Source organism: Tachyglossus aculeatus, chromosome 20 (genome assembly GCF_015852505.1).
Source record: "Tachyglossus aculeatus isolate mTacAcu1 chromosome 20, mTacAcu1.pri, whole genome shotgun sequence".
In the NCBI taxonomy this organism is placed as follows: Eukaryota; Metazoa; Chordata; class Mammalia; order Monotremata; family Tachyglossidae; genus Tachyglossus; species Tachyglossus aculeatus.
In genome coordinates this window covers 22,651,455-22,669,376 of record NC_052085.1, presented here as the reverse complement: position 1 = coordinate 22,669,376, position 17,922 = coordinate 22,651,455, and the positions used below count along the sequence as shown (strand labels likewise).

Genomic DNA, 17,922 nt, shown 5'->3' with positions numbered 1-17,922 from the left:
TATTGTCGTCATTATTATCCCTAAACTTTTCAGCCGCCTCTCATTCGGAAGCTTCTCCTTCTGTCTGATCGCCTTGGTTGGCTTTTTCTGAACTTTCTCCAGTTCTGTTATCTATTTCTAAAATGGAGTGACCAGAACTATGTGCACAGTGCATGTTTGATCTTCGTTTTTTTAAGTTTCCTGCCCACAATACCGATCATTTGGTTTTCTTTTTCGACTTCTGTTACAGGAACAATCACTAATGATATCAAACTGTCTCACACAAAGCTCCTGGGCTGGTTTTGAATCCTCTTATTTAGCTTCATGGAGGTCTTCCTGTAGATTATCCCCTTTACATGACATTTAGTCACTTGAAAGAGTTGTGTCACTTTTTTTTGTTTTAAATGATATTTTTAAAGTGCTTACCGTGTGCCAGACACTGTTCTAAAAGCTCGGGACATGCAGGTTAATCAGGTTGGACACAGTCCCTGCCCCACACTGGGCTCTCGGTCTTAATCCCCATTTTACAGGTGAGATAACTGAGGCACAGAGAAGGGAAGTGACTTGTCCAAGGTCACACAGCCAACAAGTGGGAGAGCCGGGATCAGAACTCGGGATCCGATTCCCAGGCCTGTGCTATATCCACAAAGCCACAGTGTCTTGCAACGTTACTGCCCGTTCTCTCTTCTGATCATTTTTATGTATACGCAATCAGTATAGCTGGGAAATTCCTGGTGAATAGTTGCTTTTCTAATTATTTACTTTTCCATTTTTTAAAAATCTTCCACATTTTTCCTTTATATTATTCTATCAGATTTATGCTCCATTCCACAACTATAGGTAATCATTCATAAAACTGCGAAATTCACAGTTTAAATTACTGACCCAAGTAAAATGAATATTTTTACAACTGAATATTTTACAAGTCCGGCATGCCACCAGAATTCTAGTGATTTCCTTGAAGCTTTAAAGTAGATTTTTAGCATTCTTGCCTAGGTGGTCTGTAAACCTTTCTTCATTTTCTTAGGTCATTTATCTGGCTCTTTTGTTCTTTAATGGCTGTTATTTTTCATGGTTGGACTTAAGACTTAATTTCTAGTAAACGTTTAAATAACCAACTGGGGCACAATTGAGCAAATATTTAAAATTGGCGATTTTGGTGATTTGATTTATGAATTTTTAAAGCAACATTATGTCTGTTTTTGCAAAAGGACATGAGAGGATTAGACATTTCAATGAATTACCCAAAGTCATTGCTTTGTTAACATTTCAGACAAGGTGCTTTTGCTTGATGCAATTTAACACAATTCAAAGATTCCTAAACTAGGGTTTTTAGAATTTATTAGAGCACATTGTTCTAATGAGAATATTACCTATAATCTGTCTTGTTTACCTCAGAATCTGTCACTTTCAATTTTGCAGCACTGTCAAGGTGGATTGTTTAAATATTAATTGCAACCCTGTGAAGACTGTGATTGATGATCTCATCCAGAAGTTATTCGATGCCCTTGTTCTGTCTTTGAGAAAGTCTATTCAAGGTAAAAGAAAAAAATGCTTTAGGATCCTCACCCCTCTCACTTTTCACGTGTGAACAGATGTTTGTTTGCTTCTTAATGAAAATTGATTAGCCCACTAAGTAAAAAGCAAAGATGAGCTAAAGAACACTCACATATATTTAAGAACCTAGATTTAGCTGCAGGATATGTGTTCTAATTTGAAAATTAACCAGTGGTATTTGAGTGCTTACTGTGTGCAGAGCACTTTACTAAGCAGTTAGCATAGTACAACAGAGTCGGTAGGGATGTTCCCTGCCCACAAGGAGCTTTGAGTTTCGAGGGGGAGAATGAAAATGAACAAAATGCAATAGAATCCTGCATATAAATTAGCTTGAGTCCTTTTTGTAGTACGTGTGCTTAGGTCCCATTGTAATTCTACCTTTGGCATTTGTTAAAAGGATAAGGGAAGGAATATTTCTTCTGTTGACTTATAGCGAGAGTTTTACTTGACCCACACCTCTCTTTACTTTTGTCTCCAAGGCTTTTGGAGCTTGAAAATCCCTCCCTCCCTCTCTGTCAACAGATGAAGGAAGTAGAGACTGTTAGCTTAGTAGTGTCTTGGACCAAGAATACCAATCGCTAATTTAAGTTAAAAATTTCTCTCTTGTGAGCACTTTTTGTCATAGCATTTATATCTGGGATCTCTTACATTTCTTAGTGCTGCAGAAAGTAAAATAGTGGAAAATAAGGAACACTTGTTAATAGTGAGAAGGGAAACCCTCCAGATAAGGCTTTCTTTTTAACCACTTGATTTCCCTTTTCTTTTCCTAATCTAACCTATCAATGGTATTTATTGAGTGCTTACTGTGTGCAGAGCACTATACTAAGCACCTGGGAGATGACAGTACAACAGAGTTGGTAGACACGTTCCCTGCCCACAACAAATTTTACTTGTACATATCTATTCTATTTATTTTATTTTGTTAGTATGTTTGGTTTTGTTCTCTGTCTCCCCCTTTTAGACTGTGAGCCCACTGTTGGGTAGGGACTGTCTCTATATGTTGCCAACTTGTAGTTCCCAAGCGCTTAGTACAGTGCTCTGCACACAGTAAGCGCTCAGTAAATACGATTGATTGATTGATAACTGAAGACAGTCTCTATAGACACCTAACTTAATTCTCTTTGGAAATCGCTTGTAGGCAAATGGGCTTTTTCTGTGTAGGCTTTCTGAGTTAACATGTAATTAATAAGGATGATTCAAGACTAACTACTTGAATGGAAATTTCCATACAGGATAGCTAGCTAGTTCGGGATTCTCAGTTCAGTGGTTCTGGAGGGAAGATGGTTCGGGATTCTTAGTTCACTGATTCTGCGGGAAAGGTTGGCTTGCAATTCTCAGTTCATCGATTCTGGAGGGAAGATGGTTTGGGATTCTCAGATCATGCGTTCTGCTGCTTTGTTCTTTCTGTCCCCTTCTGGAAGTATTAGAGAAGCAGCATGGTCTAGTGGAAAGAACACAGGGCTGGGAGTCAGAAGGAACTGTGTTCTAATCCAGCCTCTGTCACTTGTCTGTGGTAGGATCCTGGGGAATTCACTTCACTGTGCCTCAATTACCTCCTCTGTAAAATGGGGATTAAGACTTTGAGCCCCATGTGGGACATGGACAATTCAACTTGATTAGCTTGTATTTCACCCAGCATTTAGTACAGTGTCTGGCACACAGTAAGCACTTAACAGGAAAAAAAAAAGATGCTTCATTTAATACTGGGAGAAAAGAGTTTTTGTAAACTGTTTAAAGTGAGGGATCATTTGGTTGAAATTAAATTTATACTTTGCCATCCCCACAGCTCATTTACAAGAAATTGATTCGTTTGTCACAAATGCTATGGAAACATTAACAGTCATGCCCCAGACTGTGGATGAAATAGGTGATGCAAATTTACAATATGCCAAACTTCAAGCAAGGAAGCCAGAGGTAAGCGTTTTTTAAAAATCAGTCTGAGGAAACTGATGTTTTCACTTGGCCATTAGCAGTGAAAGCTAAAGTTTCGTCATTGTTATTTTGTCACTGTTTCCTCTCCATTCTCATATTATTGTCAGTTAAATTCTGGTCAGTTAATATTTTGTTGGCATAACCATTCCTTACCTCCAGGCTTAACCTAGAACAGGTGTATTCAGGGAGGCATCTAAAGCAATGAAGTAAGAGCAGGCTAACAACTATTTCAATCAGTGGTATTTATTGAGCACTTAATTTGTGCAGAGCATTGTACTAAGTGCTTGGGAAAGTACAATGCGACAGAGTTGGTAGGAGTTATTCCAATCAGCAGGGAGCTTGCAGCCTGTAGAAGTATTTGCTTCAGTTGAGTCTTTAAATAGTAGAGACTTAAATCTGAGCATCACTGACACCAACCCAGGAAACATTCAGTCAGTCGTATTTGTCTACCGTGTGCTGAGCACTTGACTAAATAATTATAATTATGGTATTTAAGTGCTTACTTTTTGTGCCAGGCACTGTACTAAGCGCTGGGGTGAATACAGGCAAATAGGGTTGGACACAGTCCCTGTCCCACATGGGGCTCACAGACTAAATGTGTAGTAGATTACAGTGCAAGTAAAGGGAAAATATCTTCGCCTGTTGTTGCCCAGTGACTTTTGACATTTCAAACACAAAGGACAACTATGTATAATAATTTACTATAGAAATCCCTAAACCGGTTAAAATGAGTAAGTACACATTTTTAAAAAATGCATTATGTTTTCAAAGAATGAAGTATGAATGTGTTCCCTAAATGCCTTTTCAATGTTTAGATTTTGCCACTATTCCAAGAAGCCGAAGATAAAAACAGACTTTTAAGGACCGTGGCAGGTGGAGGTTTAGAAACTATTAGTAACCTGAGAGCTAAGTGGGACAAATTTGAATTAATGATGGAAAGTCATCAACTGATGATTAAAGATCAGGTAAGAAAGAATGAAGTGTTGGGAATTCAGGTATGGGCTTAATGCTTCTGATTAGATGGCATTTAGAGTTTTGTCGTTACAAAAAAAAAAACTACAGCTCAAAACTATTTCGACTTTGATTTGACAGTAGTTTGTTGAATTGCTAAGCGGGTCAATAGATGAGGATTTTAAATTGTGGAAATCATCTGGCATCTGTGAAATTTCCTACTTGATTTGCTTTCTGTTCTGGACTTGCCAGAAATAAATATCACTGCTCAACAGTAATAAATTCCTTGAGTTACTACGAAGCGGTAATTTTAACTTAATATTGGTTAGTGACTGGAAGCCTCACTTCTTATTCTTTTCCAACTATAATGGTTTACAGATTGAAGTGATGAAAGGAAATGTGAAGTCACGCCTTGAGGTCTACCGGCAAGAATTAGAAAAGTTTAAGGCTCGTTGGGATCAGCTGAAGCCCAGCGACGACATCATTGAAACCGGCCAGCAAGAAGCCCTTGAGAGAAGTGCCCAGTCTATAAAGGAGAAAAAAGCTGAGTTCGATGACCTTGAAGCCACCAGGAAGAAGCTGATGTACGTTCATTTGTGCTTTAAACAGCTAAATTTTGTTCTTTCCTTTAGAAACTGACTCGCTCTAGATCAGTGCACTGTAGAGATTGCAGGCATTGGGGAATCTAGAGGGCTAACCTCAGTCCAAAACCACTTCCTAATCAGTCACTCATATTTATTGAGTGCTTAGAGTGTGCAGAGCACTGTACTAAACGCTTGGGAGAGTACAATATAACAATGTTACAGGACTTATTAAGCGCTTACCATGTGCCAAACACTGTTTTTTTTAATGGCATTTATTAAGCACTTACTATGTGCAAAGCACTGTTCTAAGCGCTGGGGAGTTTACAAGGTAATCAGGTTGTCCCACTGGGGGCTCACAGTCTCAATCCTCATTTTACAGATGAGGTAACTGAGGCACAGAGAAGTTAAGTGACTTGCCCGAAGTCACACAGCTGACAAGTGGCGGAGCCGGGATTTGAACTGATGACCTCTGCCTCCAAAGCCTGGGCTCTTTCCACTGAGCCACGCTGCTTCCTCAGAGCTGTTCTAAGCTCTGGGGTAGATACAGGATACTCAGGTTGGACACAGTCCCTGTCCCACTCTTAATACCTAGTTTACAGATGAGGTTACTGAGGCACAGAGAAGTGAAGCACCTTGCCCAAGGTCACACAGCAGAGGAGGGGTGGAGCTGGGATTAGAACCCCGGTCCTCTGACTGCCAGGCCAGTGCTCTAGCCAATAAGCCATGCTGCTTCTCAACTAAACTAAACTTTTCGTCTAAACATTACACCTAGGCATGGGTTTAGGGTCGTGGGCCCGGGGCTAGTGGTTTTGGCCAAGCCTCTTGATGACATGTAACATCATTTTAATAGATATTGAGGTATTTGTCAAGCGGTTTCTGTGTGCCAAGTACCACATTTCGGGAAGGGAAAGATACAAATTATCAGGTCAAACTCAATCCGAGGCACAGAGAAGTGAAGGGACTCACCCAAGGCCACACAGCCGGCAAAGTAACAGAGCTGGGATTAGAACCCTGGTCCTCTGACTCGCAGGCCTGGGCTCTTTCCAGAAGGCCACACTGCTTCCCATGTCAGAGAAGCAGTGTGGCTTAGTGAATCAGAAGGTCATGGGTTCTAATCCTGGCTCCTCCACATCATCATCATCATCATCAATCGTATTTATTGAGCGCTTACTATGTGCAGAGCACTGTACTAAGCGCTTGGGAAGTACAAATTGGCAACATGTAGAGACAGTCCCTACCCAACAGTGGGCTCACAGTCTAAAATGTCCGCATGTCCGCTGTGTGACCTTGGGCAAGTCACGTCCCTTCTCTGGGCTTCTGTAAAATGGGGATTAAGACTGTGAGCCCTGTGAGGGACAAGGGACTTTGTCCAACCTAACTTGATTCTACCACAGCGTTTGGAACAGTGCTTAGAACACAGAATAAGTGCTTAACAAGTGCCATGATTATTGTTATTTAATATCGCATAAGATAACTTTGCAGCTAACTCTGTGGTTTGAATGATTCCCTTCAATAATAATAATAATAATAATAATAATGATGGCATTTATTAAGCGCTTACTATGTGCAAAGCACTGTTCTAAGCGCTGGGGAGGTTACAAGGTGATCAGGTTGTCCCACGGGGGGCTCACAGTCTTAATCCCCATTTTACAGATGAGGTAACTGAGGCCCAGAGAAGTTAAGTGGCTTGCCCAAAGTCACACAGCTGACAATTGCCAGAGCCGGGATTTGAACCCATGACCTCTGACTCCAAAGCCCGGGCTCTTTCCATTGAGCCACGCTGCTTCTCTAGTAAGGTGGTTTGAGGCCTTTCTTCCAGCCCAGTTGGGACTGGTCCTTCATTCATTCATTCAATCGTATATATTGGGCGCTTACTGTGTATAGAGCACTGTACTAAGCGCTTGGGAAGTACAAGTTGGCAACATATAGAGACGGTCCCTACCCAGCAACGGGCTCACAGTCTAGAAGGGGGAGACAGACAACAAAACAAAACATGTACATATTTGTACATGTACATTTGTAAATGTACATATGTACATTTGTGCATATTTATTGTACATATTTATTACTCTATTTATTTATTTTACTTGTACATATCTATTCTATTTATTTTATTTTGTTAGTATGTTTGGTTTTGTTCTCCATCTCCCCCTTTTAGACTGTGAGCCCACTGTTGGGTAATGTGTTGCCAATTTGTACTTCCCAAGCGCTTAGTACAGTGCTCTGCACATAGTAAGTGCTCAATAAATACGATTGATGATGATGTTGGGTAGGGACTGTCTCTATATGTTGCCAACTTGTACTTCCCAAGCTCTTAGTACAGTGCTCTGCACACAGTAAGCGCTCAATAAATACGATTGATTGATTGATGTAGACAGGTGTCAAAATCATCAGAACAAATAGAATTAAAGCTATATGCACATCATGAACAAAATAAATAGTAAAGATGTACAAGTAAAATAGAGTAATAAATCTGTACCAGTGGATATGCAGGTGCTGTGGGGAAGGGAAGGAGGTAGGGTGGGGCAGGGGGAAGAGGAGACCTTCACTAAGCCCCCAGCTGTTAACTAATTAATGCTAATGACCAGGGCCATTAGGTAGTAGGGGCTTTTAACTAGCTAATCGATTTAGCTGTTGTGGCCCGTGGCTTTCTCAGGGCTTCATCCACGTGGGTTGACTTCCACACACCTGAGGGATTTGGGAAAAGGGAGAGAGGGGATGAGTGAGGTGGTAATCTTCTGGGGGGCTCTCCCCTCCCCGATTTCCTGAAGCTAAACTGGGTTAGCCAGGGCTAGGACTCTTTCAGGCTTGGAGTTGCCCCCAGCTGCAGGGAAATGAGGGCTTTGTTCTTTCCCTGGAGTGAGAGTGAGATTGAGGATAAAAGAGAGGTGTTTAGAGGAGGGGGAGGTGATTGAAATGGAGGACTATATTGTGCGTCTCCCGTCTCCCGGGATGGGGACAACTCCTCACCCTGGGCTTCAAGGCTGTCCATCCCCTCGCCCCCTCCTACCTCACCTCCCTTCTCTCCTTCTCCAGCCCAGCCCGCACCCTCCGCTCCTCCACCACTAATCTCCTCACTGTACCTCGCTCTGGCCTGTCCCGCCATCGACCCCCGGCCCATGTCATCCCCCGGGCCTGGAATGCCCTCCCTCTGCCCATCCGCCAAGCTAGCTCTCTTCCTCCCTTCAAGGCCCTGCTGAGAGCTCACCTCCTCCAGGAGGCCTTCCCAGACTGAGCCCCTTCTTTCCTCTCCCCCTCGTCCCCCTCTCCATCCCCCCGTCTTACCTCCTTCCCTTCCCCACAGCACCTGTATATATGCATATATGGTTGTACATATTTATTACTCTATTTATTTATTTATTTATTTATTTTACTTGTACATTTCTATCCTACTTATTTTATTTTGTTGGTATGTTTGGTTCTGTTCTCTGTCTCCCCCTTTTAGACTGTGAGCCCACTGTTGGGTAGGGACTGTCTCTATGTGATGCCAATTTGTACTTCCCAAGCGCTTAGTACAGTGCTCTGCACATAGTAAGCGCTCAATAAATACGATTGATTGATTGATTGACAACTGTACATAAATCCAGTGAGCACCTGCATTAAATCTGGCCCTGTTTTAGGGCTATAAAAGCATAGAAGATCCACCCCCCCCAAGGCTGCTTGAAATTTACTGGGTAGCAATTAACTGGAGTGCTTCAGAACTGATGTTGGTGGTCGTGGAAAAGGTTGGAATTATTTCCATTGTCAGGCTGGTATCTTGGCATTGTTATTTTTCGGCTGGAATCAGAGAGGATATCTCTAGAAGATTTTAATTATCTCTGCATAGTGCAATCGCCATTAACACCAGATTGTCAAATGACAGGTTTACCCAGCCCCGGTGTGGATGAAATCATGTCTTTCCTATTGAAAACTGGTCTTGAAATGACACTACAGCTCCTTAAAATAGTCGAACTATTCGTTGAGAATAGGCCTAAATTGTTTAGTAGATAATCTCACAAACCAACATCAGTGTACTTTGTTCTTTAAGAAGGAATTGTAACGGACCATTTTCCTTTTAGACTGTGAGCCCACTGTTGGGTAGGGACTGTCTCTATATGTTGCCAACTTGTACTTCCCAAGCGCTTAGTACAATGCTCTGCACACAGTAAGGGCTCAATAAATACAATTGATTGATTCTAAGATTACAATGCATCCTTTTACTTTCTTTTTTTTTTCTTTTTCTTTTTTGAAAGGGAGGATTGCCGTCATTTTGGCCTGGAAGAGCCTAATTTCTCACTGGCAAATGACATTTGTAAAGATATTGAGAGTAGCGCAGAAGTTTGGGCACTATATGAAGAGTACAATCAAGAGTTCCAGGATAAAGCCAAAGAGGATTGGATTACCTTTAGGTTTGATTTTCATATAATGTAATGTGATGTTTCCAACTGATTTTTATACTGCATATTTTAAGATACGTTTCTTCTTATTTTATAGGAGTAAGACTTACCTTTTTGATGAATTTTTGATGATCTGGCATGACAGGCTGAGGAAAATGGAAGAACATTCAGTAATGACTGTGAAGTTACAGTCGGAAATTGATAAATACAAAGTAAGAGTTTTAGCAATGTAGATTGTTCTAGAGTGCTTCAAAACAGATTTGTTAATACTTGTGTTTTTATATTAAGAACTTTGAGTATGATATTTAAATTTGCTCAGTGTAGCTCTTGAGTTGTATTTGAAATGACAATTTTAGAACGTTCTTCAAATATTGTATAAAGTTCTTTGTAAATCTGCTCCTCTAAGAGAAGGCAGGAATTACTTTCCCCACTCCCTGTGCAGAGATACTGCATATATTCCTGAGGAGAATTCACCCTTCCTTTTCAATAAATCTGTTAATCAATCTCCAGGACAGGGACTGTGTCCAATCCAGTTACCGTGTATCTACCCATAATTAGAGAAGCAGCATGGCTCAGTGGAAAGAGTCAGAGGTTATGGGTTCAAATCCCAGCTCCGCCAATTGTCAGCTGTGTGACTTTGTGCAAGTCACTTAACTTTTCTGTGCCTTAGTTCCCGCATCTGTAAAAATGGAGATTAAGACTGTGAGCCCCACATGGGACAACTTGATCACCGTGGAACCTCCCCAGTGCTTAGAACAGTGCTTTTCACATAGTAAGCACTTAATAAATGCCATCATTATTATTATCTACCCCAGCGCTTTAGTGCCTGGCACATAGTAAGCGCTTAACAAATGCCATAATTATTATTATTAATATTAACAGTGCTTGCCACATAGTGCTTAACAATTGCCACAATTATAATTAATCTATGGTGTTATTGTGTGCTTACTGTATGCAGAGCACTGTACCAAGTGCTTTAGAGAGCACAATATTAATGTCTGTCTCCCCCTCTAGACTAAACTTGTAGGTGGGGAATGTGAGCCCATTGTTGGGTAGGGACCATCTCTATATGTCGCTGATTTGTACTTCCCAAGCGCTCAGTACAGTGCTCTGCACTCAGATGCAAATGCAATGCAATGCAATGCATTCAAATGCAATTGAATGAATGAATGTCTACCAACCTTTGTTGTTAATAATAATAATAATAATAATGGTATTTAAGTGCTTACTATGTGCCAGGCACCGTTCTAAGTGCTGGGGTAGATACAAGTAATCAGGTTGGACACAGCCCCTGTCCCACCTGGGGTTCACAGTCTTAATACCCATTTTACAGATGAGGTTACTAAGGCCCAGAGAAGTGAAGTGACTTGCCCAATGTTCCCCAGCAGACAAGGGGAGGAGCCAGATTAGAACCCAGGTCCTTCTAACTCCCTGGCCTGAGCTCTGTTCTCTATGCCATGCTGCTTCTTTTGTTATATTGTACTCTTTCATGCGCTTAGTACAGTGGTCCGTTCAGAGTAAGCTCTCAATAAAAACGGTCTGTTGATTGACAGAATATGATAAAGTAGGGAGGAGATTAGGTATTAAACCCCAGCGTGGTAGATGAGGAAACTGCGGCAAAACCTGGAGGGCGGAAAATAAAAACACACACAAAAAAACCAGTTTAAAGAAATAGTGACGCACCATCTCATCAGTGAACTGTTGGGATGCCACTGCCCAGACAAACCAGCCTGGTGGATAACCAGCAGATTGGTATTAAAAAAATTCAAATCGTGCAGCAAGGATTTATTCTTCTTGGTAAACAAGGTGGGAGAGAGCGTCAGTCTTGCTCAGTCTTTTTAGCTTTAGTTGCTCCATGACTAGAATCTCACGGTCAATCTTGTCACTGCCATTTTAAGATATGACTAAAACAACTTAAAGTGATTACAAATTTGATATCTAATAATAGCAAACGGGGCGAATGGTATGGTAATCTTGTCTATCTGTGGGTTATTTCATTTTTTTTTTCCCCTTTTTCTGTCTTTTTCAGATGACAACCCCTGTCCTGAAATACGTTAGGGGAGAGCATCTCTCTCCAGATCATTGGCTTGATCTGTTTCGTCTACTTGGTCTCCCTAGGGGAACCAGTCTAGAGAAATTGTTGTTCGGAGATCTGCTCCGAGTAGCCGATGTGATTGTGGCCAAAGCTACTGAGCTTAAGGTATGACTTCCTTTATATGTAAAGTCACTGATTATGCACTTGAGACCACTGTTTGACACATTCATTATTATTTTATATTAACTACTCCCCATTCACCATTCATTCAGTCAATCGTATTTATTGAGCGCTTACTGTGTGCAGAGAAGTGTACTAAGTGCTTACTCTCCCCTATCTGTCTATCTGTCTCCAGATCTGTAATTTATTATAGCTGTGATTTAATTATAGCTGTAATTTAAATGTATTATATCTGTAATTTAATTATCACTGTAATTGATTGTATCTGTAATCTATATTAGTGTCTGTCTCCCCCTCTTGACTGTAAGCTCGTTGTGGGCTGGGAAAGTGTCCCTGCCCACAAAATAACAACGTTAGATTGTACCCTCCCAAGCACTTAGTACAGTGCTTTGCACACAGTAAGTGCTCAATAATTATGGTTGAATGAGTGAATGAATTATCTCTTTGGGCCCCTTTCCCCCTCTTCCCCCCACCCGTCACCAAACCCCACTATTTTCTTTCTTTTTTGAAACAACTGTAGTCTGACTGTGAGCCCCATTCATTTTTATTTAAATGGTATTTAAGTACTTACTATGTGCCAGGCCACTGTACTAAGTGCTGGGGTAGATACAAGTTAATCAGGTTGGACATAGTCCGTGTCTCACATGGGGCTCGCAGTCTTAATCCCCATTTTGCAGATGAGGTAATTGAGGCCCAGAGAAGTGCAGCCACTTGCCCTAGGTCACATAGCAGACAAACGGAGGGACCAGGATTAGAACCCAGGTCCTTCAGACGCCCAGGCCCACGCACTTTCTACTAGGCCCTGCTGCATATTCATATTTTCAGCATCATTAAATCAGGACATTTTAAACCTTTTTTTGCAGTTGAACTAAAGGCCAACTTTCTAACTAAAATTGTATTTTCAATCAATCAATCAATCAATCAATCGTATTTATTGAGCGCTTACTATGTGCAGAGCACTGTACTAAGCGCTTGGGAAGTACAAATTGGCAACATATAGAGACAGTCCCTACCCAACAGTGGGCTCACAGTCTAAAAGAAATGGCGATCAGTCGTAGTAAGTGCTTACTCTGTGCTTAGCACTGCAGTAGATATGAGATTATCAGGTTGGGCACAATATGAGGTGTCCAGCGTCCTTGAAATAAATGGTTTATCCTATCTTTGTCTTTTAATCTCTTGCCTCTGCCTCACGTCAAATAGGATTTGAACAGCCGGGCACAGGGCGAAGTCACGATCCGAGAAGCTCTGCGTGAGCTTGACCTCTGGGGAGTGGGAGCGGTGTTTTCCTTAACGGATTACGAAGACAGCCAAGGCCGGACCCTGAAGCTGATTAAAGATTGGAAAGACATAGTGAACCAGGTCGGAGATAATCGCTGCCTTCTGCAGTCGTTAAAGGACTCTCCTTATTACAAAGGATTTGAAGATAAGGTGTCTATCTGGGAGAGAAAACTTGCTGAATTAGATGAGTACCTGCAGAATTTAAACCACATTCAGAGGAAGTGGGTGTATTTGGAGCCTATTTTTGGACGAGGGGCCTTGCCAAAAGAGCAAGCCCGCTTCAACAGAGTCGATGAAGATTTTAGGTAAGTCTAACGGAGAGGTGGGTTTGCGCTTAGAATCAGAAGGGTGGTGTTAGTGCTTCACACAGAGTAAGCACTTAACCTCTAATAACTGTAGTATTTATGTGCTTTTCAGTTGGTTCTAAGACATTGTACTGGAGACATTTGATGGGTGGCTGTTAAGCTCCTTATGGCCAGTGTAGCAAGTATGTAGGAGGAAGGATAGATGCACCCAATGGGAACTTGGTTTCCAGTGTAAGGGGGCTTATTCAGGGCAGTTCCTCTGAAATCCTAGATCACAGCCGTCTCTGTCTGTTTTTCTCTGTGTCACCTTTACTTCCATTTGTCTTGTCCCACTGGCAATTAATCTAGTACAAGATAGTTTTGCAAGTAGTTTCATTCCTCTGCTTCACGCTTCTTAATGTGAATATACTATTAGGTGACTAATTTATAAGTAATGTATTGGCTGCACTTAAGTAAGGTCAGTTCCAGAATTGATCCTCACGCTGTGGCTGAGCACTACAGGTAATTGACAATCCTTAGCAAATCCTGTCCCTTTCCTCCTCTCATCTTCCCTTTTCCTACTCCCTTTCCCTACCCCTGTAAGTGCTTCCAACTCACCACTCTCTCCAATGTCTTTAGGTCCTCCATCTTCTCTCCCCTTCTCCTCTTCCCGGCCACCGGGCTCCACTATTTTCATTGTCTTTCTAAACAACTGTAGTCTGGACGGAGGCTTACTTAGACTGCGATCTCCAGGTGGGACAAGGAGGTTATCCAACCTAATTAACTTGTACCTGCCCCAGCACTTAGAACAGTGTTTGACACATAGTAAGTGCTTAACAAATGCCATTAACAAAATACAACAACCAAAAAAAAGCATCGTGACAGCTACTGGCAATCCATTCTCTGTCTTGATTGGGGTCCATGTCTCTTCTTTGGCCAAAGCAACACTACTGGCAATCCATTCTCTGTCTTGATTGGGGTCCATGTCTCCTCTTTGGCCAAAGCAAAAGTGGCAGGGAGAGAGGTTAGCAGCTTTGGACAGAATCACGCTGCTCTTTCCTCCCCAAAGCCTTCTGGCCCTGCCCTGGTCTGTCCTTATACCTGTTTCCGGGCAAGCTTGCTGTGGATAGGTTTTTTTTTTCTTTCAAAAAAAAAAAACTAGATTCATTCATTCATTCGTATTTATTGAGCGCTTACTGTGTGCAAAGCACTGTACTAAGCGCTTGGGAAGTACAAGTTGGCAACATATGAATAATAATAATCATGGTATTGAAGTCATTACTATGTGCCAGGCACTGTAGTAAGCGCTGGGGTGGATATAAGCTAATCAGGTTGGACACAGTCCCTGTCCCACCTGGGGATCACTGTCTCAATCCTCAGTTTACAGATGAGGTAACTGAGGCCCAGAGAAGCAAAGTGACTTGCTCCAAGTCACACAGCAGACAAGTGGTGGAGCTGGGATTAGAACCCACGACCTTATGATTCCCAGGCCCGGGCTCTTTCCACTACACCATGCTGCTTCTCTAATGAAGGGACTGGGGAGACGGGAGGGAGAGGAAGTGTGGAAAGTGGGGCAGGAAAGCCACTGGAAATGGGAGGTCTGGGATAAGAGTGGGATGATGAAGAAATTACCAATTGCTCCTACTGGAGTAAATCAGCAGATCAATCGGTGGTATTTCTTGAGCGCTTACGTGCAGAGCAATGTGCTAAGTTCTTGGGAGAGTGCAATGCAACCGAATTAGCAGGCGCATTCCCTGTTCATAATGAGCTTACATTCTAGTGCAGAATGTTTCCTGGGTTTTGCATGGATTATGGAGTGATAGAAACCTGGAGTAGGCCCGCATTTTCATGTAATACTCTCCCAAGCACGTAGTACAGTGCTCTGTACAGGGTAAGTGCTCAATGAATATAATAATGATAGCATTTGTTAAGCATTTACTATGTGCAAAGCACCGTTCTAAGCGCTGTGGGGGGATACAAGGTGATCAGGTTGTCCCACGTGGGGCTCACAGTCATAATCCCCATTTTACAGATGAGGTAACTGGGCTCAGAGAAGTTAAGTGACTTGCCCAAGGTCACACAGCAGACATGGCGGAGCTGGGATTCGAACCCATGACCTCTGACTCCAAAGCCCGTGCTCTTTCCACTGAGCCACACTGCTTCTGAATGTGATTGATTGAGTTAATAGGACAATATGCAAATGGTTTAATTTCTTCAGATCAATCATGGCAGACATCAAGAGAGACAACAGGGTGACATCATTGACCACTCAAGCAGGAATGAGAAACGCTTTGATTACCATCCTGGATCAACTTCAGAGATGTCAAAAATCACTGAATGAGTTTTTAGAGGTAAGGCATTAAGGCTCCGAGAATGCTTGTCTACTAAAAATGGGACTAGTTTACTGCTTTGGTAAGAGAAGTTTGTTTCTGATTTCTCTTGAACAGGAAAAGCGCTCGGCATTTCCCAGGTTCTATTTCATTGGCGACGACGACCTGTTGGAAATATTGGGCCAGTCGACTAGTCCTACAGTTATTCAGTCTCACCTTAAGAAACTTTTTGCTGGTAAGACAGCGGTCAATATTGTGCACGGAATTTGATTTATAACCTATTTAGAGTTAATGGAGACAAATGGCTGAATGAAAAGTGCAAAGAAAAACCATAGGACCTACCATTCTGTGTTTTAGTTAAAGTTGAGGGGAAGTATTTCATCAAATTTGAATATAATAAGGCTTTTGTTCTCACGGTTATAGGCATTAACAGTGTATGCTTTGATGAGGAGTGTAAGCATATAACCGCGATGAAATCACTAGAGGGAGAAATTGTGCCTTTTAAAAATAAAATTCTTCTGTCAAATGACGTTGAGGTACGTGATAGTCAAGGATACCGTAATTGTGATTTTTCTGAATAGTTTCACCTCAGTACAAGTATTGCTGTCTGATTTTTATATTCAGATTTGGCTGAACGGTTTGGCCTCAGAAATGAAGGAGACTTTGAAACAGCTACTGGTGGAATGTGTCACAGCCGGGAGAAAAGCTCAAGTCTCCATCGACCCCTCACTCTTCCCTTCACAAGTAAGGATTTAGTTTTGAGGATTGTTAACATAAGGTTAGGGCAGCCATTTCTGACCTTCTTAGGTCTCTTTTTTAGATATTTACAAAGTAGTTTTGAAGGCAAGCTTTTGATAGAAAGTTACTCCCAAAATGTAAGATTGTGTGTCAATTGCTTGACCAATTGCCTCTTAGTAGTATTTTGAGTTTTATAAGTATAGCCTGATTCTGTCAAATGGATTCTTGAAGAATTTTCCCTAAGTAAAATTCAGAATCACTGAGTTCTTCTCAATCTCATTCATTCATTCATTCACTCTCTTCAATAGGATTTATTGAGCGCTTACCATGTGCAAAGCACTGTACTAATCGCTGGGGAGAGTACAATGTAACATTCCCTGCCCACAACAAGCTGACAGGCTAGAGGGACTAGACCAGTCATAACATGGAGTGTGCCACCTTGAACTGAAATGAAAGAGATCGCATCCCATGAGAGACTATCGTATTCATCGATTAAAATCATTATTTTGGGCGAGGGCTGTGTCTCCCTTATTAAATTTAAATAGTAATGCTAATGTGATTTAGTGTGGAAGGGCACCTGATAACTGAGTACATATGCTGGTTCATGGACTAGCCATGGTTTTTTGTTTTTGGGTTTTTTTTTTTGGTTTTTGTTTTTTTAAGATTGAAGGATGGTTAAAAAACTTAGGCAGCCTGAGTGCCAACTTGTGGTATTCATTGACCCGGGCAATAAGCCAGATGCTTCCTCATTACTTCTCTCCATTCCCCTCCAAGACACCAGGAAAGGTTTGAGTGTCGTGAAGTAGAGAAACAGAGCACAGACTGGGAAGTCAGAAGGAGCTGGGTTCTAATTCTGGCTCCACTGCTCGTCTGCTGTGTGACCTTGGGCAAATGACTTCTCTGTTCCTCCGCTGCCTCCTCTCTAAAAATGGGGACGAAGACTGTGAGCCCCATGAGGGACAGGGATTGTGTCCAAACTGATAAGCTTGGATCTACCCCAGCGCTCAGTACAGTGCCTGGCACCTAGTAAGCGCTTAGCAAATACCGGGCTTTGGAGTCAGAGGTCATGGGTTCAAATCCCGCTCTGCCACCTGTCAGCTGTGTGACTTTGGGCAAGTCACTTCACTTCTCTGTGCCTCAGCTACCTCATCTGTAAAATGGGGATTAAAAGACTGTAAGCCCCCCGGGACAACCTGATCACCTTGTAACCTCCCCAGCGCTTAGAACAGTGAGAAGAACTTAGAACTTAGAACTTAGAGAAGCAGTGTGGCTCAGTGGAAAGAGCACGGGCTTCGGAGTCAGAGGTCATGGGTTCAAATCCCGGCTCAGCCAATTGTCAGCTGTGTGACTTTGGGCAAGTCACTTCACTTCTCTGGGCCTCAGTTACCTCATCTGTAAAATGGGGATTAAGACTGTGAGCCCCCCGTGGGACAACCTGATCACATTGTAAACTCCCCAGCGCTTAGAACAGTGCTTTCCACATAGTAAGCGCTTAATAAATGCCATTATTATTATTATTATAACAGTGCTTTGCACATAGTAAGTGCTTAACAAATACCACTATTATTATTATTATTATTATTATTATTATTTATTAAATACCATTTAAAAAGATCTAAGTTGAGAGACCTGCTCTAATTAGGGGTGTCTTCTGATTCAGAGACCTCCCTGTCTCCCAAATATTCCCATGGGTCAGGG

At 41.9% G+C, this 17,922-nt stretch overlaps 1 protein-coding gene across 1 annotated transcript in view; it reads left to right on the top strand.

Moving 5' to 3' along the window:
* The window catches only part of DYNC2H1 (dynein cytoplasmic 2 heavy chain 1), a 224,903-nt gene that overhangs the window by 23,747 nt on the left and 183,234 nt on the right, over positions 1–17,922 (top strand). Inside the window, exons 19-30 of the mRNA XM_038761670.1 lie at positions 1,402–1,517; positions 3,323–3,450; positions 4,284–4,433; positions 4,798–5,003; positions 9,236–9,391; positions 9,477–9,591; positions 11,409–11,579; positions 12,795–13,177; positions 15,375–15,507; positions 15,604–15,721; positions 15,910–16,022; positions 16,111–16,230. Coding sequence (XP_038617598.1) covers positions 1,402–1,517; positions 3,323–3,450; positions 4,284–4,433; positions 4,798–5,003; positions 9,236–9,391; positions 9,477–9,591; positions 11,409–11,579; positions 12,795–13,177; positions 15,375–15,507; positions 15,604–15,721; positions 15,910–16,022; positions 16,111–16,230 — 1,909 coding nt within the window. The remainder of the gene's footprint in view (positions 1–1,401; positions 1,518–3,322; positions 3,451–4,283; positions 4,434–4,797; positions 5,004–9,235; positions 9,392–9,476; positions 9,592–11,408; positions 11,580–12,794; positions 13,178–15,374; positions 15,508–15,603; positions 15,722–15,909; positions 16,023–16,110; positions 16,231–17,922) is intronic.